The sequence below is a fragment of the Cryptomeria japonica genome, chromosome 8 (genome assembly GCF_030272615.1).
Source record: "Cryptomeria japonica chromosome 8, Sugi_1.0, whole genome shotgun sequence".
Classification (NCBI taxonomy): Eukaryota; Viridiplantae; Streptophyta; class Pinopsida; order Cupressales; family Cupressaceae; genus Cryptomeria; species Cryptomeria japonica.
The window spans coordinates 247,910,003-247,936,535 of NC_081412.1; the positions used below are offsets into that span (position 1 = coordinate 247,910,003).

Sequence of the window (26,533 nt, forward strand, 5' to 3'; positions counted from 1 at the left end):
TTTCTTAATAAAAAACAATACTTATTTAGATATTATCTTCCCTAAATGAGCACACACTTAAGATGTTTCTTATGCAATATACACCTGAATTAGAGTGTGGATACCAAACTAAGAAACATAACCATGAACAGATGAATGCTAATGAATATTCTACAATAAATTAGAAACTCACCAACGATTTTTTATAAGAATTTATCTACAAATATAAGCTTCTCAAGTTTCTTGGTTCAACGTTGTGATTTCCACTATAATCGCCTTCTTTGCATATGGTAAATTGATTTGTGCTTTTAATACAACCATTAAATTCCTCTGCACATCTCAAAATTGTTAGTTTAAATTGAGCAGAAAAACATGATAATCAAAAATAAAAACAAAGAAACCAAAACAAAAATGAATACACAACAACACATAACAAGAAGTTTAACGTGGTTCACCATTACTAGCTACATCCACCGAAACTAGGGAATTATCATATATTAATTGTATCCAATTACATTCAGTACATAGACTGCACACATATTTATACATTCATATTCAAGTATGAATCCAAGAGTTGAGGGAGCCAAAAGGTCATGTGACTGTTGGGCTTCACATCCCAACAATCTCCACCGTGAAGACCAACCGACAACCATGCACTATGACATTCCTGCTTCCATTTCGAAACTCACATTACAATCAGCCCGCAGGACTTTAACCTTGCGAACTCTTGTTCACATACGCTGCAGATACGCCTTCCCCAAGTCAAGTCAGAATTAGAAACTCTTTCATCCAACACATCTCGTTCAGGCATGAAGAGCCTCGATGCATCACTCCCAACTCTCATGGTTGCCCCACTGCCCACATTTGGAACACACCGACTCTCATTCGACCCCACAACATCCAACATAAACAACTCAAATGAATCATTACTGCTGCCATCAAACTAGCCAGATTGGAACCCATGTTCTCTCTCCCTTTCACCATAGCGAGCACCACTAGATAGTGTTGTAATAAATGTCCGAACATCAATTGCCAGTGTCTCTATCATGAAAGGAAAATTCTTACTATTATGCACAACAAGGTCCATGTCCATTCTCCCAATTAACCTTTTCACATTAAAGGTCGCACTTTCGGAGAACAGTTCCAGAGGCTGATGATATGGAACATCGGAGCTTACACCTATGGATGGAGTGTTGCCCCGGAATAAAACATAGGAGGGCATCATCCTTTGTCCTCCTCGATTTTGAAGAAGTTCCACCTTTGAATCCCTCCACACCGCCACACGACACTCGCAGGTTCCCACATCAATTTCGATGGCCATCTCCACAAAGGGAGTGCCTCCTTCAACATCATCATCCGTTGCATTTGGGTCCAACAAAACTCCAGACCCACCATGCTTATTCTTTATTTTAGAATCTGCAGAAGTGTCGATGTTAATTCTTACAACACACTCCTCCAACATCGCATCAATCTCATCGAACACGTTGGGGAAGGAACATAATGGTATCGCATCACTGTCTTTTGATCCTTGTGCAACTCGGTCCTGAAGAAATTTACTTTCTCTCGACTCCCTCTTCAGAGTCTCTTTGCACAAGACGTCTGTAGCATGTCTCTTCTCTACGCCTGTTTTTACTATCGCTTCTTGCAGATTAAAATTCACCTCATCTCGGGAAGAAAACTCCTCGATAAATTTTGTCTCTACCAATGATTTCATTACTTCTACCAAATGCATGATCTCCTCTTTTGTGACATCATCATCTATGGCTTCATGGTGGGCTTCCAGCCTGCACTCATGACCAACATATTCCCATGTCAACGTCTCAGAAATCTCATCACACAATTCGTACTTACATTCGATGTGTGCAAACTGGGCTCCACATATCTTGTTAAAAATTGTTGCTCTAACTCGGGATTGACAACAGACCAAGTCAATTTGACGATAGTCCACACCTCTCTTCTCCAACAACACTTCTCTGGGCTTTCCTTCGCCATACAGATTCACCTTCGTCTTCCCTGCTGCACCGTGGGGCTCAAGCTCTGGACCTCTAGGAGTGAGGGGCCTACTGGACGATGAGCTCCTCCTTTCCTCTGCCTGACTCAAGGTTTCCTCAACTTTACGAATGCCCTCGTGAAGGGGCATGGAATCCAGGTCACCATCGTAGAGACTCGACTCATAGGTCTCGTGCACCTTGCGACTCTTCACCTGCCCATTCACTCGATTAACCTCCCAAGACTTCTGCACGGGGGAAATAAACCTACAAAATATCTTCCTGAGTTGTCTCTTTTTGCCAGGAACGAGGAGGACATCTATTTTATTATAATTCCAACAATTCTTTTTGGTGTGGCCTTTCTTGCCACAATGCCATCAACTATCATCTCTAGGTTTGTAGTTTGACCTTCTTTATGACTTCTCATGATCTCTTTTGCTCTTCCCTCTTTCTTTATCATCATATTCTTAGATCTTGTCCACAAACTTGGCATCTTCTTCTTTATCTTTCTAGCCATCCCACCAATGTACGTGGCGAATTGTTTTAGCTTTCACTTGCACAACTTCACTCCCTTCCGAGTCTAAATTGTTGAGAAACTTGTCAATGACACAATCAGCTTCATCTTCTTCCATCTCTGCTCAATGACTTACACCTAAGCTCTAATACCAATTGTTAGTTTAAATCAAGTAGAAAAACATGATAAACAACAATAAAACGGAGAAACCAAAACAAAAACGAATACACAACGACGCATAACAAGAAGTTTAACATGGTTCACCATTACTGGCTACATCCACTGAAAGCAAGGAATTATCATATATTAACTGTATCCAATTACATTTAGTACATAGACTGCACACATATTTATACATTCATATTCAAGTATAAATCTAAGAGTTGAGGGGGCCAAAAGGTCATGTGACCGTTGGGCTTCACATCCCAACAAAAAGAATACATAACAAATAATACAAATGATATGGAATGAATAATACATATGCATATGATCCGGTATGAATACATATGCTTATAGTTCACCTCTACCATTTTTTGAACTATTTGTTCTTGAATCACCAAACACCTTCCATAAACGAAGCACCTTATCTGGAGCTAATGTAATAAATAAGAAGAGTTGAACAAATATCCTTCAAAGAAGAAAATAGGAAAAAATGCAGACAAAAAAATCCCCAAAAAGTGAGTTGCTGGTAAGCACATGCAAATAAAACAGTGAAAAAAATAGTAGAATAGAGGAAAAGAATCAAATTACACATGCAAAGCGCATGCCCCACATGCAACAGTAATCGAAAAAGAAGCCTGAAACCCTTTTGCCACCCCCTTCATGATTAAAACATCATAGAATACATTAAATCTCACTTTTTTACATTCTTTTTGCAAGAGAATAATGAGACGCTCAACCACAATGAATAAGAACCGAGAAAAAAGGATTTAAAGGAGCAAAGAGGAAACTTCTGAGTCCTTCTGATTGGCGATGCTCAAATCTTATTTCGAATACCCTGACTCTTCGAATACTCTATAACTCCCAAGCATACCAATCATTTCTTTTATTTTACACCAACATATTTGGTGCCCTCCTATTGTTGCCATTGTAGATTACGCCTCTCATCGTAAAAATAATGCATATTAACTTTTAAAAAATGAAGAAAAGATCAAAAGAAAAAAATTCACAATTATTATTGATGAAAGAAGAATTAAACAAAACTAATTGCAATAAACACTAATAAAAGACTAGAAAAAATAAATTAAAAAAATTGAAATCTCGGACCATTGGATATATTAAACATTAAGGTGTTAATAATGAATGTAACACATTCGAACAAATTACATTGCGCCTAAAATGTGCGAAAAAATAATAAATATAAGAAATTACAAAAATAATAAATAATAAATATAACAAATTACATTGTGCCTAAAATGTGCGAATAAATAATAATATAAGTTACATTCGAACAAAAATGTCCCGTCTGCAAACAAAAAGGTTCAACCCGATTACAGTGATCGTGGCAGCTGTGCTCGTGCAGAATGGTGTGTTGAAGACTCAAAATAAACAACTGATAACCTAAAACGAAAATCGATTCTCCTTTTTATTTTTCAGCCAATGGACGAGTTAGGTGATGCGTTTAGGGTTTATGGTGCCCGATTTCGTGAGTTTTGGGACTAAAATCACCACATGTTTTCTGATATCTCGGGGATGAGTTACTTTCCAGCCCAATTTGCAACGCGAGTACCCGTGTGTTAGGCGAGTTCTTGCCGCGTTTTCCAACTGACTCTCAACCATCTCCTCTTTGAACAAACCCTATAAGAAAGCTGCTGTTAAAGTACTTGTATAATTATGTCATTGTAAGCTTTTCAAATTCAACTATCTCAAATAAAAATACAAACTCTTTTTTCTCATTCTTATTTTGACTTCTTCTATCTTCTATATACCTATTTCACACTAAAGATGATGTGAGTTAGTCTTCAATTGAATTATGAGAGTCTGTACTCTCCAAAGAAAATTTGTCTCTATATAGACCATTTGCTGATGATCATAAGTGCTGCTAAATTCATCAAGGTAAAATTGGGTCTTTTTTCCTGATGCTTTTTTTCACATAGACTTGTAAAATTTTCTATAACAAATGCCTTTATATCTTTGTTATTAGGACTTGCATTTAAGTTTATGTTCCATTTGCTCATTCACCTGATGTTTCATTCCATTCAGGACTGACTTCTCTCATTCAAGACGTCTTTGATAGTTCCTTTCTTTTTACTTTATGTGCTATGTCAAGATAGTTGCTTTCTTTTACTTTGTAGGGATTTAGTTATACTTATTTCAACTGTCATAAAGGGAGATATGTCCGGCCAACAAAATTCTAGAAGCTTTGTAAGTGGGTACAAGAAAAAATGATGCTTGATTTTGATACCAGGGAGCTTTAAATAGAGAACATTTATAAAAGCCGATTCATAAGTCATTGCCAGTAATATGTTAATAATGATTGATGTGTGAGACTTCTTTTTATTTTTGTAGAGAGCTGAAATTAATGTTTTTTTCTATTTTATTACTTCCTCATATTGCTTAGTTGAAATTGTGCAGTACATGTTTTGGATTTGTTATTGTTTATGGTTTGTCTGATTAGAGGTGCTAAGGACATTGCTTCACATGAGAGATCTAGATCAATTTGCATTCTATCTTTAACAACATTAGAGAGAGTGAGACTTCAACAGTTCACACCCATGTGCAGATTTGTTAGTTATGGCTAACATGGCTGGAGAAAGACAAAGACAAGAAGATGCTGGAAGTGACGACGTTGGGCCAAGGGCAAAGGCAGTTATGAAGCAGTTTTCTCCGGCAGCCCAAGCAGAAATGATGCGAGCAGCGGAAAAGGATGATCACTATGCATCTTATGTTTATAATGCTTGCCATGATGCATTTCGCCATCTCTTTGGTTTGTTCCACTTATCTACTTCATAGGGATTATGTTATTATCCTTCAATGATTGCAATGTGTGCATGATGGGTTGGATCTCGTTTTAATGTTATACTGTATTGATCACCACAAGCTGAAAGAAGAATTAGTTGTTATCTCTAGGTTTTCTTTGACTGTTTATTAGTAACTTTTACTTCCTTTGCAGGCACAAGGCTTGCTGTGGCCTACCAGAATGAGGTTAGTGCTATTCTCAAGCAGCTATTGTTTGTGAATTTTTAATCTCTCTTGGAGATGGCGACTTTTTTTCAAACTATGCAGTTCAATCCCAATAAATCATCACATAACTTGATACTGTAAAAACACCAATTAAATGAAATACTTTTCTACTTGCACACTTATTTCAAAAGCTTATTTGCCATCATGATAGTTTTTGATTCGAAATAGATTTCACTTCTGTTAGAAGATTTTTAATTACAAATTAAGTGCTGCAGTGAGCTGCTCATTAGGCTTCGTTGTCTTGAAACTACATGGTTGAATCTAACAAATCATGACATAATTTGATACACTGAAAATATCAGCTAAATATGAATGAGCTAGGGAGATCTACAAAGAATGCTTCATAAGCATACTAGTTGCCAAAGTTTTACCAAATGAAGTAGCAAGCCAAGTGGGCTTGATTGTGGGGAACTTTTAGGATTAAATGTGCTTGAGATTGAGCATTTTGGATGGGTGGACTCTTGGGAAGTTCAGGTGTTCCACCCCTGTTAGCATCACCTAGATGCAATGAGTGTTAAGTGGATCATTAATGGTCAGATGCAATGAATGCTAAGTGAATCATTTATGGTCATGAGAGATGGGTTGTTGTGAATCAACTAATCATCAAATATAGGCCTATGAAGTTTGACTTGAGACGAAATAGTTGAATTCTATTAAATTTTGGCATAATTTGATAAGCATTGTAATAATACCTATCATATGAAATACTTTTGCAACTATGCCTATTTGCAGAAACATATTCTATGCCATCATTAGAGTATTTGATCGTAAAATGGGTTTCAATTTTATTAAAATAATTTTATTAAGAATAAAATTATCCATAATGAAGATCTGGAAATTTACAATACAAGATGCTAATCAGTAGAGGTTTTCTTCATCATTTACTCATTCATTTCTATCATGTTAATAATTCATGGTCATGTGCTTGTGATGCTTTCATGGAGTTCTATGTTTTAATATGGTCATTCAATTGATGATTATTTGGAACAGTCAACATTGATGCAAAATGTAGCCATACTATTAGTGATAAGTAACTCTTAGCAGTACTCGACTGATACATGGGCTTTTTGTCTGAAAATAATGAATTTGGAATATATGGACCATAGTACATGCATTTTTCCCTAAGAGAAGAGCTCACCAGTTGTAGGTAATATAAGATGGTTGTTTGTTATTGACAAATTCCATCCAAAACCCATCAATGGATCAAGGAAATAAAATGCTGTAAGTGATGCCTTGTCTTGTGAACATATAACATGAATGGTCAAAGGAAACTGAAAAGATGAAATTAAAAGAGAGCAAACTAAAAATTAGATATGTCAAAGTGTCAAGAATATATGAAAGGGAAATAATGTTGTACTAGGCTATACACTACAAAAATAGACCCCCTATTTGTGCTTGTAATGCTTTCCTGAGGATCCATGTTCTAATATGCAAAATATAGCCATCCTATTTGTGATAGGAGCTCTTAACGGTGTTACTCAACTGATACATGGAAACATCATCTTAAAATAAAGAATTTGAAATATATGGACAGATGTGTATCTTGCCCAAAGAGTCTCGAGAACTAGGCAGTTGAAGATTATATAAGACGGTCTTTAGTTATTGAAAATTCCATCCCAAACCCATAAATGAATCTTAAAAAGAAAATGTAGTGGGTAATACCTTGTCTTGTACATATTTAACATTGATAGTCAAAGCTAACTTAAAAGATTAAATTAAATGAGAGCACGTTAAGAGTTAGAAATGCAGAAGGCATCATGAATCTATGAATAGACTACAAAAATTAGACCCTTTATTGTCCAAAGAAAAATTAGTACCTAATAACATCCCTCTCATGTGCAATTTTTTCTGAGAATCCCACAATAGCTGTTTGCTTGTCGTGTAGGAAGAACCAAAACCTATGATATTGTAAGCAATACATATATTGGAAAATGTGATGGAAAAATTATAGATACATACATAACCATTTGTGATACATGCCCAATTCACAGATTCAAGAGTTTTTGTCGGTTGATCACTACATGCCTTTTCTCATACTTGACAAGAAGTAGAATCTATCTATCTGTCTATATAGATTGTCACTTGTTTAGCTCCTACATTTAAATTAAATGATCAAATTTTGATAGTTGATAGCCACCTTCTCTTGTGAGATGACTATATGGCATCTAATTCACAACTTCTATTTTTTCGCTAAAGATATTTAGTGTTAGGAGACCATGGACCAAAAATGTTGTTGTTTGATGTGTCTACCTCTATCGATGTTAACTAACCAAACTTGGAAAATCGAAATATGACATGAAATCAAAAAAAAAATTTAAGCATTTGTTTGCTATTTATTGGGTAAGCTCCCCTCTTCAGACATTCTAACTTTTTGAGAAAGTCATATAAAATACAAGCTAGCCTCTTACATCGTTTATTCATTCTCCTCTGGTTGATTCAAACATGAAAATGCACTAATGAGTGCACATAAAAACAATTTTTATCCATTGAAGCTTTGCTCTTTCGGATCCCATGTTTTACAATTTAAATTTAAGAGCAAGTTCTTTTGCTTTGGTAGTGTCTTTTGATATTAGGTTTAATGTCATGGAGGGATATTGTTAAACGATACATATATTGGAGCAATGGAGGCATTATAGATAGACATATAAGCATTTGTGATACATACCCATTTAACAGAGACAAAAGTTTATTGGTTGATTGCCACTTGTCAATCCCTGACATTTAAATGAAATGATAAAATTTTGGCAGTTGGTAGCTAGTTTAGCTCGCTTGTTTCATCTCTTATTGCACGACTAAATGTCATCTAGTCTCATCACAAATTTTTTTTTTTTGCTGAAGTTACATATTGTTCTTTTTAAAGAAAGAGTTAAAAATTTATTAATCAACAAAGATCAATACAAAGCAGCAAAAGATGACAAGCATAACAACAGGCCAACCAAGAAAACAACCAGCCAATCATGGCTCACTCAAATCCCCCAAGTAGTCTCTCATGTCCTTTATAATTAGAACTTTTAGAATACTTTGTGGACAAGAGACCCCAGTCCTCCACTTTCCAACACAATAGGTGTTCAAAAGCCCATTTCACCAAACAAACTGCTACCTTGTTCCATTCTTGAGGGATATGGAAAAGGTATCAACATCTAGAGAATCACAAAGTATCACAATCTGATTGACCACCACAACCAATTGCCAGTTCGCTCCCTCCACCTGTTGCTTGTTCAGCATATCAATAGCAATCTAAGATTCATAGATGAACTTTCTCCAACCAAGGGCACAACTTCTCTCCAAAGCATAAAGGATAGGAAGAGCTTCCATAAGATTGTTAGTATGTTGACCTCTATACCAAGAAAAGAAGAATTGAACAACCCCAAAATTATCTCTATCAACCCCACCAATCCCAACATGCCCAGGATTACCTTTGAAAGAATCATCAGTATTTAGCTTCAACATATCATGAGGAGGTGGTGACCAACATCCATCTCGATGTAACTTACACTTGGCCTGCCGAGCAGTTCTGGATGAGGGGATCCTTATATTGGAATCAGTGAAACCCAACCTCTGAATGATAGCCACATCGCCTGGGTCCACATGGGTTCTTAGATCACACTATGCATATAAAGTCTCCTATAGAGCATTAATAATTCGCATCCACAATTGATGACTCATCATTTTTTTTATCTTGGAAAATTCTTTCGTTTCTTTTTAGCAGATTTGCAATAAAATAAAAGAAGGGTCTATATGCCAAACAATGTGCAGAAACGAAGTCTTAGCTAGGGAATTCCCCAAAAGACCCCAAAACTCAGCCAAGGAGGAAGCATGGACAAAAGTCTTACTCCAGACCCCCCACCAGCAATGCCAAATTTCCCTAGCGAAAGGGCACAAGAAGAAAATATGAGGAGAGCTTTCCTCATTGTTATTGCACATAATACATATAGAACCTTGAAATCCTTGATTTGTCATGTCCCAGGTGAGGCACCTATTTTGGACAACCAACCTCATGAAAAGGTTGCATTTGGGTCACGAAAACTTACACCACACCTATTTCCACCAAGAAACTCCCGCTCTCCCGTAAATTTGCGTGTCCAACTCTTGATATCCTGAAGCAATCGAAAATTTACCTTTCGGATCAGGGCCCCAGGCAAGAATATCATTCCACTCCAAAGAGTTACATGCCAAAATCTTACCAAGCTCCTGACAATCTTCCTTAGAGTCCCTTGGAGGCCACTCATGAGGCTCTTTCCATCTATACAATATAACTTGACCCAAATTTTGAGAAATTTTGTAATCTTCCACCTTGCTCCAACCTACCTCAATAAAATTGTTACTCAGAGATCGTAGGTGCAGATAAATTGAAATGATAGGAGGGGATCCATACCAAGAACCAAACTAGAGTAGGCCTGTTAGGTCCCGGAGACAACTGAGAAGGGGGGGGGGGGGTGAATCCGTTGTCTAATAAATTCAAACCAAAAACTAATTAACCAACTTAATGCTTAATACCGGTAAACCAGTTAAGTATGCCGGTAGACAGTGTTAACATTAAATCGCTATACCGGTAAGGATTAAGGCATGAAACATAAACATAAAGTCATCCACAACACATGACACCAATATTTATACGTGGAAACCCTGTAAGGGGAAAAACCACGGTGGGAAACCTTACCCACAATCAGATGATACTACTGCAGATAGTAAGTGTACAAAAGGGGTCTGCATGTGCAGAAAGGCCAACAGCCTAGAGCTCACTGCTCAATCACAAATGGGAGTCACATTGACTACAGTTGGATGGTTAAATCCAATAAGAATGTACTGCACAAAATAACATCTTCATATGCTGGATTCAGTACCGGTGTAATGCTGATATGCTTCTACAAAAACCTAACTTCACCTTCAAATGATGTCTTCGTGTATGCCTCTGTTTGATCTCACATATACCTTCACTTAATTCTTTTTCGCATTCCACACTTGATCTTACAAATAAGATCTTACATTTATACCATACCCTAAGACCAATTTTAGTAGGTCGGCTCTACAAGATATTACTATAAAAACATTTTACAAATAATATAATATCCGATGCAATAACCGATTAAACATGTTGGCTTAATGCATTTACAACAATAATAAATCATCTCCATAGCGTGCCATGCTGATCTGGAAAAGATAAACCTGCCGGTGTAACCCTAGATAACCTGGACCTATTTGCCGGTAAAAGCAAATATGCAAATATGAATATACCAATGATTATTACTTCAAAATAAAGTGTCCACACGATGTCTTCGACATTACCAAGTGTCTTCCATGTCATTCCAGGTACCGGTGAACAATATATCCTGCCGGTGAATCATATATCAGTAACTGTTGCACAGATTACTGCTTGCCGGTGAATGTTGCTGGATCTCCAAAGTAGGTGTATTCAGTAGGTGTTGACATCAATGACAATACCATACCAAAATACCAACAATCTCCCCCTTTGGCATTGATGGCAACACAAGATGGAAAAACAATCACAGTGCCAAAACAGAAATGCCAAGTACAAAAACCAACAATCTCTATTTCTCCCCTTGGGAGTAACAATACCAATTTTTCATGTGTTTTTCAAAATCTCTCCCCTAAAATCTCTTTTTCTTATAAAAAAGATAATGTGTTTTTCCATAGATATCTCTCCCTCTTTGACATCAAATGCCAAAGTCACAAAAAGTCAAGTTCATACAAAATACCAACCAATTCAATATACCAACTACTCCCCCTGAGAAGTAGCTTCCTCATCAAATACCGGAATAAAAGATTTGTCCATTTAATTCTGTCGGTTGATGACAATCATTAACTGTCTAAGTCTCTACCGGTGGTGGTATGACTCCAAGCTGATCTCTGAGATACTCAAAAGTTTCCTTAGGCAAAGGTTTTGTAAAAATATCTGCAAGCTGTTCTTTAGTATTCACATAAACCAGTTTTATATCTTTTTCTTCAACTTTTTCCCTTAGAAAATTCAGTTTGATAGAAACATGTTTTGTTTTAGAATGTAATACCGGATTTTTAGATATATCAATTGCTGCAGTGTTATCACAGTATATAGTAATAGGTTCCTTGCATTTTACCTTTATGTCTTTCAACATTTGCTTAAGCCAAAGTACCTGTGTACAGTTTGTTGCTGCTGCAACATATTCTGATTCTGCTGTTGATAAAGATGCACAACTCTGTTTCTTACTCAACCAAGAAACTAATCTCTTTCCAAGAAAGAATGCTCCTCCAGTGGTGCTTTTTTTATCATCCACATCTCCTACCCAATTTGCATCTGTATATGCACATAGATCAAAATTTTTATCTTTAGGATACCATAATCCAAGATTTGCTGTGCCTTGTAAGTATCGGAAAATCCTTTTCACTGCTGATTCATGATTTTCCCTAGGATTACTCTGAAATCTAGAAACAATACATACTGCATTCATAATATCAGGCCTGGTTTGTGTCAAATACAGTAAACCTCCTATCATAGATTTGTATCTAGTTGGATTAACAGGTGTAGATTCATCTCTTTGAGATAATTTGTCATTTGTAGTCATAGGTGTGCTTATTGGTTTAGAGTTTTCCATCCCAAATTTCTTAAGTAGTTCTTTCAAGTACTTAGATTGACTCAAAAATATACCTTTATCAGTCTGTAAAATCTGCAATCCTAAAAATAATTTTATTTCTCCAATCATAGACATTTCAAATTCTTGCTGCATTTCAAGAGAAAATTCTTTACATAATCCATCTTCTCCTCCAAAGATTGTATCATCAACAAATACTTCAATAATCAAGATGTCATCATTAGTTACTTTGTAATATAAATTGCTATCTGTATTTCCTTTAGTAAAACCAATCTTTAAAAGATACTTATCCAATCTTGCATACCAAGCTCTTGGGGCTTGTTTCAATCCATACAGAGCTTTTCTTAACCTGCAAACCATATCATTGTTATCTGTCAAAGAAAATCCATCAGGTTGTTCAATATAAACTTCCTCTTCAAGATCTCCATTAAAAAATGCACATTTAATATCCATTTGATAAACTTTGTAATCCTTGTGAGCTGCAAAAGCCAAGAATAATCTAACTGCCTCAATTCTGGCTACCGGTGCAAAGGTTTCATTGTAATCAATTCCTTCTTTCTGAGAATATCCTTTACACACTAGTCTTGCTTTATTTCTGACAACCTTACCATCTTCATTAAGTTTGTTTCTAAATACCCATTTGGTTCCAATTACATTTTTATCTTTAGGCCGGGGAACTAATGTCCAAGTATTGTTTTTCCCAATTTGTCCTAATTCTTCTTCCATAGCTTTAATCCAAAATTTATCTTCACATGCCTCATTGATAGATGATGGTTCAATTTGAGAAATAAGACATACCTCTTCATTTGCCAATCTTCCTCTTGTCATAACTCCTTTAAATTTGTTTCCAATTATCTAATCTTTAGAATGATTCAGTCTTACATACCGAGGTGTCTTAGTTTGCTGTTGTTCTTCAATTACTGTGGAATCCTCTGATGATACCAGGGTAACTGGATCTTCATTTTGTACCGGTGGATTCAGTGTAGGTTCATTTGTCATGACTTCTGTTGCCGGTTCAGAGTCTATATACCTTGAAGTTCCTCTGAATTGTTCATCAATCTTTACATTTGTACTCTCAACAATTTTCTGCAATCTTTTATTAAAACATCTATATGCCTTGCTCTTAGATGAATAATCAAATTTGCCAATATACTCATCTCTTCTAATATAACATTTACTTCCAAAAATTCTGAAATACTTAAGAGTAGGAATATTACCAAACCATAGTTCATGAGGGGTCTTACCGGTTTCACCTTTGATGTGAACTTTGTTGAATGTATAGATAGCAGTGCTTACTGCCTCTCTCTAGTACACATGTGGTAGATTTGCTTCTGATAACATACTTCTTGTTGCATCCAAGATAGTTCTGTTTTTCCTTTCAACAACTCCATTTTGCTGTGGTGTCCGAGGTGCTGATAACTGTCTTTTGATTCCATTCACTTCACAGAATGTATTAAAATCCTTAGATGTGAATTCTCCTCCTTGATCTGATCTTAAACATTTGATTTTTTTACCGGTTTCATTTTCAACCATTGCTTTGAATAGTTTGAACTTCCCAAGTGCTTCTGATTTTTCTCTGAGAAAAGTAACCCAACACATTCTAGAATAATCATCAATAATTAGCATGAAATATCTATCACCTTGTAAGCTTTTAGTTCTAGCTGGACCACATAAATCAGTGTGAATTAAATCAAGAGCATTATTGGATTTTTCTGGAATACTTTTGAAACTAGCTCTAACTTGTTTTCCAAATTGACATTCCTTGCAAATTGTGTTACGAGGTTTCACAATTTTAGGTAGATCTCTAACTACCTTAGAAGTACTGATTTTTACCATACAATCAAAATTTACATGGCATAGTCTCTTATGCCATAACCAACTTTCATCTATATGTGCAATTAAGCATGCCTTTTCACTGTTATTCAAATGAAAGATATTACCTCTAGTCTGATTACTGGTTGCAATTTCCAAACCAGTTCTATTCATGATTTTGCATTTTCCATTTTTAAATTGTAAATGAAAATCCTTCTCAACTAATTGACCAACACTTAAAAGATTATGCTTTAATCCTTCAACATAGTAGACATTGTCAGTGTTATGTTTACCATCAAGAGATATTGAACCCTTACCTTTGATTGAACAGGCTTTGTTATTTCCAAATCTTACTAAACCTCCATTGTATTCTTGAAAGTTCAAGAATTTACCTTTGTCTCCAGTCATATGATGTGAACATCCTGAGTCAATAATCCATTCATCCTTTGATTCAACTTTAGCTGCTAGGGCTTGTTCTACCGGTTGAGCAATAGGTGCCGGTTGATCTTCTGTTATAGCAACAAAAACCTATCCATTGTCTGTTGGGTCCTCATTAGAATCATCAGTCACACCTTCATCAGCAATGTAACAAGATTTATCTTTGTTCTTCTTAAATTTGTATCTCTGATATTCAGGATTAGGCTTGTATGATCTTCTAGCTTCTTCTCTTAGTCTAGCATGTCTATCAGGGCATCTTGAAGCCATATGACCAATCTTATTGCAGTTAAAACATTTAAAGGGTGCTTTACCTTCATACTTACTTCCAATTAGACCTTTTGGCATTTTCCTTGCAAATAGTGCTTCAAGTTCTTCAAGCTCTTCATTCTCCTTTCTAGTTTCTTCAAGTTCTTTTGCATAAAAGGCTCTCCAGTCTGATTTGTCAAATGATGGAGCAGATGATGTTGTTGCTTTAAAGGCCAAATCAGTCTTTATAGTAGCAACATGACCAAACTCCTCAATTTCAAAAGCTGAAAGTTTTCTAATCAATGTATCCCTAGTTACTGATGTATTAAGCATTGTTCTCAACTCATTTATAGCAGTAACCTTCATTTTATATGCTGGTGGCTAACCTCTTAAGATTTTTGAAACAATCTCATCCTCACTCAAGGTTCCTCCACAACATTTGATACCCAAAACAATTTCATTTACTCTTTCCATAAAAGTAGAAATCCTTTCATCTTCTTCCATTTTCAGATGTTCATACCTGACTCGGAAGCTTTCAAGTTTTGCAATTTTGACTGTGGAGTCTCCTTCATTCAGTGTTTCCAAATGATCCCAAATAGCTTTAGCAGTAGACCTATCTGATAATCCCATGATTTGTTGATCTGATAATGCTCTCAAGAGTGCTTCTCTTGCTTTGCAATCATTTTCTTCATCTTTGGCTAAGGTAGTTGGAGCAGTCTGACCAGCTACAGCAGCAGTATAACCATTCTTAGTAACTTCCCAGATGTCTTTACCAATGCAATTCAGATGTGTCTCCATTCTGATCTTCCATATCCCATAGTTGGTTCCATCAAGTTTAGGACTGTCCTTCCTGAAATAATTAGTAGACATTGGATCTCCTCAAGTTGTTAAACTTTTGCAAAAAGAGGACTAGGCTCTGATACCAATTATTAGGTCCTGGAGACAACTGAGAGGGGGGGTGGGGGTGAATCAGTTGTCTAATAAATTCAAACCAAAAAGTAATTAACCAACTTAATGCTTAATACCGGTAAACCAGTTAAGTATGCCGGTAGACAGTGTTAACAGTAAATCGCTATACTGGTAAGGATTAATGCATGAAACATAAACATAAAGTCATCCACAACACATGACACCAATATTTGTACGTGGAAACTCTGTAAGGGGAAAAACCACGGTGGGAAACCTTACCCACAATCAGATGATACTACTGTAGATAGTAAGTGTACAAAAGGGGTCTGCACATGCAGAAAGGCCAACAACCTAGAGCTCACTGCTTAATCACAAATGGGAGTCACACTGACTACAGTTGGATGGTTAAATCCAATAAGAATGTACTGCACAAAATAGCATCTTCATATGCTAGATTCAGTACCGATGTAATGCTGATATGCTTCTACAAAAACCTAACTTCACCTTCAAATGATGTCTTCGTGTGTGCCTCTGTTTGATCGCGCACATACCTTCACTTAATTCTTTTTCGCATTCCACACTTGATCTTACAAATAAGATCTTACATTTATACCATACCCTAAGACCAATTTTAGTAGGTCGGCTCTACAAGATATTACAATAAAAACATTTTACAAATAATATAATATCCGATGCAATAACCGATTAAACATGTCGGCTTAATGCATTTACAACAATAATAAATCATCTCCATAGCGTGCCATGCTGATCTGGAAAAGATAAACCTGCCGGTGTAACCCTAGATAACCTGAACCTATTTGCCGGTAAAAGCAAATATGCAAATATGAATATACCAATGATTATTACTTCAAAATAAAGTGTCCACACGATGTCTTCGACATTACTAAGTGTCTTCCATGTCATTCCAGGTACCGGTGAACAATATATCTTGTTGGTGAATCATATACCAGTAACTGTTGCACAGATTACTGCTTGCCGATGAATGTTGCTGGATCTCCAAAGTAGGTGTATTCAGTAGGTGTTGACATTAATGACAAAACCATACCAAAATACCAACAAGGGCTTGTGACCCCCATCTTGCCTCGGTCTACAGATAGAATCCCACTTAACCAAACTCCATTTTTTCACAAGCAAATTACCAGCCCATAAGAATTGCCGGGAGAGAACAACAAACTCATGAATGAAGCTAGAAGGAGCAGCTTGCACAAAACAACTATAAATAGGGATAGACTGAATCACTGACTTTAGGAGAATCACCCTCCCAACAGTAGACAACCACCTGCAAGTCCATTGAGAAACTTTCCTATGGAACTTATATAAGACTTCTTGGCAAAACCTACCGGGCAAAGAGCCAATAGAAACGGGGATACCAAGATACACCAAGGGAAGAGCACCAATCTAAAATCTAAAAATCCAAGCATTCCTGGTTTGAATAGGCTTAGGAGTACTAAAGAAGAATATAGAGGACTTGTCCTCATTAGTCATTTGCCTAGAAGCCGCCAAGTAAACATCCAAAGACCTTAAATTAATAGCCTCATTAACTTTCTCTAACTCATTAGAGTAGTATCATCCACGAACTGCAAGTGAGAACAAGGAGGCACTCTATCACCCCAATTCTTGAAATGCACACAAAAAATACTGAGAGGGAGGGGGGGGGGGGTTGAATTAGTATTTTAAATTTTTAAAAGACATGAAACCACATAAAATATAGAGAAAGCAAACATTAAGATGCATGCATGAAATTTCACGTGGAAAACCCTTTCGGGTGAAAAACCACGACACATAATAGCTTTCATTAACAAATGGTCACCAACTTAAATTACAAATGCGAGCACCTACTCACTCAAGAGCACCTACTCCCCTTGAAGCACCAACTTCAACCAACTGAAGCACCTACTCTAGTCTTTTTCATACTATAAAATTACTGAAACTTTTAGAAAGATCTTCACATTTTACATTCAATAACTCTATCATATTCATGTATGCAGCTCCATAAAATATCTCTCAAATATAAGCTCCTCACTCTGAAAAATAATGCTAGACTCCTTAGAAACTTTGCTCAATCTTTCTCTGTATTGCACTCAGCACGATCATATCCTCCTTATTTTCACCACTTCACCAGCTCAGGCATCCTTCACAAAGCACACACATCCTTTTGAAAACATTCCTCATACATATACAATCACAAACTGGAACAATACATAAACGTTTCAGCCCGTCCTCATTCAAAACACACAGAAATTGATTGGCAGAAAAAATTGAATTAGAGAATACAAATGCAAGCACTCAAAATAGTAAAAAACACGAGATATAAAAAGATATCTCACACCACTATTGGATAGCACCCTCAACATAGAATGCAAGCACTCAAAACAGTCAAAAACATGAGATATAAAAAGATATCTCACGCCACTATCGGATAGCACCCTCATAATAGAATTCATGAAGTCTGCTAAATCAAAAGTCAAAAGCCACGTTCACTGTTTTAGCAAATAAAGGTCGGTGTTTAAAAAGTGCTCAGAAAGAAATTTGACACATTATGAAACACAACTCGTAAACCGCTCAAGATGTTACCAAAGGAAACGAAGCTGCTGCACCAATATAGAGAATAACATAATGATGTTCGTTTCAATTACAATTGCCAAGCACTACTTCCGGAAGCCATCCAAAAACATTGTGTAAAAATAGCGAATGCTTATTTAGCCGCCATATTTAAAATTTCATGGAAGTTGCAACTTTTGAAAAATCAACCAATGACATGGCAATCTGACTTGGCTAACAATAGAAGCAAGCAAGTAGATGACTTGGACAAGCAGCCAGCTCAAGCTGACAACCAGGTAGCTCAAACACACAACTAGGGAGCTCAACCAGACAACCATGTAGCTCAACCAAACAGCCAAGTAGCTCAACTAAGCAACCAAGTAGCTCAACCAAACAACTAAGTAGCTCAACTAAACAATTGAAGAAGATCTAATGAATAATCAGCAGCTTGAAAAGCATCTCATTCCAATTCATTTCAATAATGCCAAACGTAGTTCCCTATTACTTTGAGTAATCCTCCAAAATTTACACAACCTTGATCATCATCCTTTGACATAAATGACAAAATATCCAACAATTCCTACCCTGAATTACCTATTGCCTAACACGAGACTTGATATATCTCCCCATCATCCTTTGACATCAATGACAAAATATCCAACAATTCCTACCCTGAATTACCTATTGCCTAACACGAGACTTGATATATCTCCCCAGGCCTTCAGCCATTAAAATAAATAAATAAGGTGATAGAAGATCCCCTTGGTGTAGACCCCAAGACTCACCAAATAGCTTAGAGGGTTCACTATTAATGAGGACAAAGAAAGAGGAGGTAACACAACTCATGACCTACTTGATCTACTCACTGCCAAACCCAAAAATTGCCAAAATATTATGCAAAAAGGACCAATTGACATAGTCATAGGCTTTGGCCATGTCAAGCTTCATGAACATAGCTTTCTCTATGGAAGTTGCCATGGAATGGATAGCCTCTGTTGTACCCATCCAAAATTTGTATGCCAGTAACAAAACATCCCTATTGCTCTGAAATTAAAGAGCTAAGCCATGGCTTTAGTTTCTTTGCAATCAACTTAGTAATAATTTTGGGCTATGGGTTTAAGAGGTCCAAAGAATCAGCTCCTCTTTTTGGAATGAGAGCAAGGAATGTGGCATTCATGGCTCTTAGCATTTGTTTGTTCTTTTGAGATTCCAAAACCACCTCTAGAAGATCCTGTTTGAGAATGTCTGAAAACTCCTGATAAAACTCTATAGGAAAACCATCAAGTCCAAGGGCCTTCCCTTTCTTTATCTGAAACAAAATCCCTTCTAGCTCGTCCAAAGTGATAGGTTTGATCAGTGAGTCATTCATTTCCCTAGAAACCAACGGAGGAATGCACCCCATGATAAGATCCTCTTCCTCCCTTGCTAAAGGGGTATCCTCAGTAGAAAGATTGGAATAGTAGTGAGTGATCTCACCTAAAATCATCCTAGAAGAAGAAAGTGGAATTTAATGTCCCCACTTTGGAATAGAATTTAATGGTAAATAATAATAATAAAATTAAAATTCAAAAGAATAAAAATAAAATTAAAAATTAAAATATAAAAGAATATAATTAAAATTTAATTAAGTTAATGAATGGTCAAAAGAGATGGAATGAAAAGTTGTGACTCCCTCAAACATGAGATATAAAAGGGAGAGGAGAACATCATTTGAGGGGGGATAATTTGGGAATCAGAAGTGCAGATCTGATTTAAATAAGAAGTGTAGATCTGATTGTGAAAGGTTGTGTCCCTTTCAAAGGGCAGAGTTGCACTCTTCCAAAGGGTGCTAATGGTCAAAGGGCGTGTCTCTTGCCAAAGGGCATATATGATGAAGTGTGACCTCTCCCTCACATTGAGAGATATAAAGGAAAAGAATCAAAAGCATCTGGGGACTTCACCATGGATCAGATCAGATCAGAACTGTTATTAAGTTACAGGCAACAACATCCTTGTTCTTGGTAGGAGGACACGGAGGGGAAGGATATGGCGTTACGTTTAGAAAAATATTGATCAGCAAGAAGAATAATAATACAAGCAAGGTTACAATCATTCGCACAACAGTCTGAATTCTATGATAATATATTAATTTATTGTTAAATGAGAATATGCATTAGCAGACCCAATGGAGCATAAAATAAATATATATAGAGATCGAAATTGCTGTCTAAGACAAACACCAAACCGTAAATAATGTTAATGATAATTTGATTAATTTGTAATCTAACCGATACCTGGGATGTATGGTTTATTATCATGTGACAGCAAATTAATTAAGAGAATAATCGGTGGCTAATAGATGTGAAAGGGTGCAAGGAAAGTGGCAGTTATGAACAGTCAAGAGTCATGTATTTTGCAACATGACTTTCATTGCCACTGAATAGTATATAAGACAATCGTTCCAACTAGAAGAAAGGGCAGTGATAAGTCTGGCTCTCAAACATTCAGTGAAATTGATTTATAGGTGCAAACAACATACGGCCAGGTATGTTACATCACTTATACCAGCAACCTAGCATCAACACCAATCATATTAGTTAAGTCTGCAGAAGCAGGGATTGAGGTACGCAGCAGCCTTATACAATAAGTTATATGATACATATCTATAAGTAAGTATTTGTTACAATCGATTTCAAACTGGATATGTTTGTAAATACAGTAGCATTATTTATTTAGATTACTCCATATGAGATGTATGCACTTGAAGAATTGGTTCAATCTGTTTGCTGCATCTTGTGGGAAGAGGTTTGAGGTGTAATCCAGTGGTGACGAGGGGCTCACAAGTGGTCATAAGGACCCTTGGAGTCAAGGAACCAGATTGCACTCCCCATGCCGAACTCAAAAGATGTTTTGTGTATGGGTAATGGGCTTGAAGGGCAAGCAACATGGGCCGCCAAGTCTAGCAAGGATGTTAGAAGCAACCATTCCTTAGACTTGGTCAACAACGGACCCGTGCAACCCTTCTCATGTCTCATATATCAATTTCTATCTATTTTTGCAATAGACTGAATTAAATCTAATTATAATTGAACCTGTATGTAGGTGCTTGCCTTTCCTTTTAGGTGCAGGTTGTCCTTCCAAGACTACGCTCATCCGATATAAGATTAGTTATTAATAAACAGGCCTATATCTAGTAGGGGACATTACATGGAATCCCTTTAGAGGACCTGATAGAGGTTATACAACCCCTTTGCCTCTTATCCTTAACAAAGTTATGGAAAAAGGTAGTGTTTCTGGCTTTTTCTTGTTCAGAAAATAAATCTAAGTCATTTCAGCTTGTGGGTTTTCTGAATGTTGCCTATTTTTGAGTTGTTTATTTGCTGTAAGTATTTCTATTATTAGCACTCTTCTTATCTCTATAAACGAAGTAAAAACACAAAACAAAACACAAAAAAACAAAACAAGGCAGAATAGGGCTGTGTATTACATTTAATTTTGAATTGGAGGTATAATATCTAGAAAGAATTCCTTTGCTTTTAAATTTAAAATGGTATACACCACTTGAACTTAAAATATCTAATTGAAAATTGGTGGAAAGTTGATATTGTTGGATCTTTTATGTTCAAAGTTGTCCATAAATTAAAAGCATATCAAGAATAACCTCAAGGAATGGAATAGAATTTCCTTTGGAAATATCTCGACTAGAAGAAGGAAGCCAAGGAACAATTGAAGCTAATCTAGCCAAGAAACAAAGTAAGGATGAAGGAGTTCGTTTCTATAAGGTGTTGTTTAATCTAGACTCATGCCGTGTGTTGGTGTCTGTTTTATCATCTACCAAACATTAGAATAGGATACCCGAAGGTATTCTATCCTCTCCTGAAAAATCACTACTGATTCCAAGGTCTATATGTGCGAACAAGCGACTTTAGTGAAATAGCTTCTTGGGTAGTGTATGCTGAAAATCTCAAGGGGGACTTACGTTAACAAGTGTCTTTTGAACTGCTGGACTTCGTCGCCTAGGAACCCAACTTACTCAAGTCTAACTATATTTTTAGCCACATGTTTGATTCTTAAAGATGGATTTAGCAATTTTACGCTCTCTTTTTTTTTTTTGATTTTCTAGGATTTAGACTTTCAAAAGAAAGGAGAAAAGAGATAGGGTTTGAGAAGGCTAATCTAATCCTACGAACTTCGGAGACGGTATCAATCGGGTGCTCTCGAGAAACCAAACTTTGCTTCACCACACTAGGGACAACTACACAAAGCTGGTGCAATCTTCAATGGATTGTGCTTATGATTAAGATGTTGGGATGCACAGAGGACTCGCTCAGACTAACTTTGCACGGTGAAATGGAAATCATCCATTCACCAAAAGTATGAGTGGAGATACACCATCAATTGACACTTATCAAATCCTTCATTCAAATTAACAACAATGAAAGCAAATCTAAATTAATTTTAACTAAGTGTTGAGGAAATTTAAACCATGCAAATCATTCTTTCAATAGGGATTACAAAGCCTTAAGAGAAAGCGCACATGCAATATATTATCTGGAAATGACCTTATGCAACAATACATCAAAAACCTCACACTCTCCAAATGAGAGGAGGTAACCTTATATAGTTTTTCAAAAATAAATGAACGGCCGAGATCAAACAGTGATCAAGGGCCTAGATTGAAAGCTACAAACCCTAATTAGGGTTTCCCAAAACACTATCAGCTTGAATGAATAAGAAGGTGACATGTGGCATAGTTGCTAATCTCACTGAGGTGAGCGTCCACTTTCCTCCTTCGCAGATTCGATGTACCTAGACACAATAAGCTTGACCTCCTCCATGGCGACACTTGGCAAATTGTTAATTGGGAAGTCGATGATGTCCACCTCATCGATACATGTGGCGAGGATGCTTTCCCACTCAACCGCTTGGGCAAGAAAATTTTCATCGATGAAGAGAAAGTTTGCAATCTTCGAGAGATCGCCTTTGTCAATCATAACTCTTGACCGAATCCTGGCTCTCAGGTTTTCTGCCTGCAAATGCTTCTCCCTTATACTTTCTCTCTTCCAGATCTCAGATGCTACATGAAATACCTTGCTCAGGATCTCCCTGACACTTTCCTCTGTCTCAAAGCATTTGGTCTCGGATTTCTTCAAAACTTCAATCCGGGTGACCAAGGCATAATACCATGTGCTGAAGTCGTACCTATCTCCGGCCTGTATGATACTTGCATCCACTAGGCTTCTTTTCGACATGCCTCAGATAACCTTAAGATGCGGAAGTATTTCATCCTGAATTTCCTCCACATCCTCCCAATTGGTAGCTAGATCCTGGATACGATTGATCAGCGAAGAGTCCGACTCATGTGCTGACACTAAATTTTCTACCAGTATATCAGCACGTGCTGAAGCGTCTGAAATCCACTCCTTGGCCTGTGTGAACGAGCCCTTCATATACTCATAATCCTTCATCGATTCTTGCCGAAGAGGCTATGGAGGGGTAACCGGGATCTCATGGTTAAGTGGCCTGGTAAGATGGAGAACATACTTTCTCCACTGCTGGTTTTCTTCTTCAACCTTCTTTCTCTTTTCTTTCTCCTGAGCTAAACTTGTCTTCAGAGCGTTACAAGAGTCGTCGAAATACTGGACCTCTTGGTCTTGGGTGGGCTTACCCAACTTTATGGTGGTGATCTTGTAATCATCTGCGGCGACATTGTCCCTAGTTTTTCCTTCTTTAGGCACCGCTATCTGGACTATCCTGAATCCTGCACTGTCTCTCTGAATCAGAGAAAACTTTCTGGCGGGCTTGGGTGGTTTAGCTATAACTGGCTCATTCACCTTCTCCAGAAATGCTGCTGTGATTTCTTCGGAATAGGCCTCCTTGGGTACCTTAGCCTTTATTCTTTCCCTTAGCCAATTCGGGATAGTTGATTCCTCTACAATATTCTGGTCAAATCCATCATCTGTCCCTCCCGGGTTTGCAGCTATGCCATCTAAGAAGACTATGGGAGATGTAGGCGTTTCAGTTTGCTCTCTGTCCGGACTTTGGACAACTTCCTTCATTACTTCCTCAACCGAAGGAGAAGGCACTCTTACTTCATCATTAACTATGCATATGTTCATCTCCTGTTCCTCAACTGCATTTTGATCAGGCACGATAGAAGCGGCACTTAGGATGGATTGGCCTTCGCTATACTCCCTTCTTTCCCCTACAATCTTCTTTCCTGTGACCTTTATGGAGCTTCCAACTAACTCCTTCCTCTTCCGAGACCTAACACTTTTTGGATTCCGGGCATTACTTGCAGAGGTACAAGGATTGGAGGACAAAGAGTCATCCACTCCCATCAATTGGTAGGTCAAGGTCACACCTTTGGACTTTAATTGCCTTGTCCTTTCAGATGTCCACCACCTAGAATACTCAACCACCGTCCTCATGAGGTCAGCTAGATCTGACTTTTCTCCCTCTGCCCAATCTATCAAAACTAGTGGTTCATTCTTCATTTTTTCGAAGCTTAGCTGTTGAAGCTCAAGGCTATCCTCTACTTGGTCAGCAACTCTGAATACCTCTGTTGCTCTTACCATGCTCAAAGGAATTCTCGACCAAAATCTCTTCCTGATTTGGAAACTAGTGGCTGCGTTAGCCCAATAATCTTCTAGATCAGGCCTTTGCTCAAATGTCATTCCTTCGACCTTCTTTATTCTGTGGAATGGATCGAAATTCCTTCTTGCTTTGTATTGATAAAGGGGATACCAGGCCAGCTCCTTCTCAGCAGTCGCAGCAGCTTGTGACGATGGACATGTCTCCAACCCATTACCAATTGTAAGAGAGGAAGTTCCTGCCTTCTTTTGTTTATCCCTCTGAATCGCCATATACCCCTCCAATTGCCTCACAACCTCGAGCAACACAACTCGGTTGGTAGGGTAAGTTGGAAGCTTGTAGGGAGGCCCAGAGAATCCTTGAATTCTAAGGTAAGTGAACTTTGGATATTGGATATACCAATATCCGAATCGACTGATGAAGTCCATAGACTCTTGAGAGAGCCTCTAGTGCAGTCTACCTTGTAACGTCCGCGTGATGTGCATGAGGAAGGTATCATTTACTCTTTTAAAATGGAACTTTTCTTCTATGTGGAGCTTGGGATAGCAATCATAGACTGAAAACTAGTTCTCTTTGTTCCCTACTTCTCCTCTGCAAGTGAGGCCTTTGTATCTGTAGGTTCTGGCCAAGGAATAAAACAGGTACGAACTCATGAAGAAGGTCCTATTCGCTTCTAGGTTCCTCAGCTGTCTGTCTAGGTTGTCGCTAATCATCCGGGTCCAGTCTATCATCTTTACTCCATTCATTATTTCATTAATGAAATAATACATCCAAGGCTTGAATGAAGCACCTTGAGGATTTCCCATTATTATGTTGAGCAGAACGATCATGTCTCCAATGTCTTCCTTGAAATATGCTCTTACCAGGCTCTTCCTTTGAAGTTTGGAGGCGCCCTTCCTTGGCTTGTCTAGCCATGAATGGTTGACTATGGCGTCATATTCCTCCAAGTGGTCCTAATACATGCTATCAGCTTTGTCCTTTGTTACATACACCGTGTTGTGGTACTCTGGGATCCGGAAGGCCTCTTTGATGGCCTCATCACTGATGTTCGCCAGCACCCTTCCATCAGGTGCAACAATATGTTTACTGGTGGGGTTGTAATGTTTAGCGCATTCAACTACTAATTCATTGCATTGCATGGTGGGGAGGAAGCCAGCAGCATGCACGATGCCACTCTTCATCATCTTTCGTGCGGTTGTGGTAGGCACAAGGTTGTCCACACCGAACATCTGCTTCTTAAATTCCCTCAGATTGATGTGTTCGAGGTTGGTGTCGCTAACATTTTTCCACTTCGAAGTCATCCTTGACTCCGGTGGAGCGTCTTTATCCACTTGAAATTTCATAGTGCCTAGGATCTGCAAACAGACAATGAAATTTTTAGTTAAATTTCGTAATTTGAAGAAAATAAAGGGGCTGCGAATGGCTAAGTGTTTGAAAATTTCATTTTATTCTCATACTTAGCCATAAAAACTGGATTTTCATCTGAAAAACCCTTTAATTTCGAGGGTGGTTGTGATCGTAAATCAACACCAAGTGTTATAATTCCAAAACTCTCTTATACTTGGTCAAAAAAAATGACTTTCCTCCCCTAGAAATTCGAATAAATCCACTAAGCATCATTTCTCAAACTCTGAAAAATACTCAGAAAATACATAAATCTGCATCATGAATTCAATTTCACCTTCGAATAGATGGAAGGAAGGCTGGAAATTTCTCAAAAAGATTCAGAAAATTTGGGAAGG

The 26,533-nt window shown here is 37.4% G+C and overlaps 1 protein-coding gene across 5 annotated transcripts in view; it reads left to right on the forward strand.

The window, feature by feature from the left end:
- The first annotated feature begins 3,919 nt into the window (after positions 1–3,919).
- The window catches only part of LOC131060014 (peroxisome biogenesis factor 10), a 128,677-nt gene continuing 106,063 nt past the window's right edge, over positions 3,920–26,533 (forward strand). The window contains exons 1-3 of one of the 5 annotated variants that reach the window (XM_057993110.2): positions 3,920–4,322; positions 5,187–5,407; positions 5,594–5,625. In XM_057993110.2, the coding sequence (XP_057849093.1) occupies positions 4,315–4,322; positions 5,187–5,407; positions 5,594–5,625 (261 nt within the window). In that variant the 5' untranslated portion in view covers positions 3,920–4,314. Of the gene's footprint in view, positions 4,537–5,186; positions 5,408–5,593; positions 5,626–26,533 lie in introns of all 5 variants that reach the window. The other 4 variants (XM_057993105.2, XM_057993108.2, XM_057993109.2 and 1 more) reach the window with 4 other exon arrangements.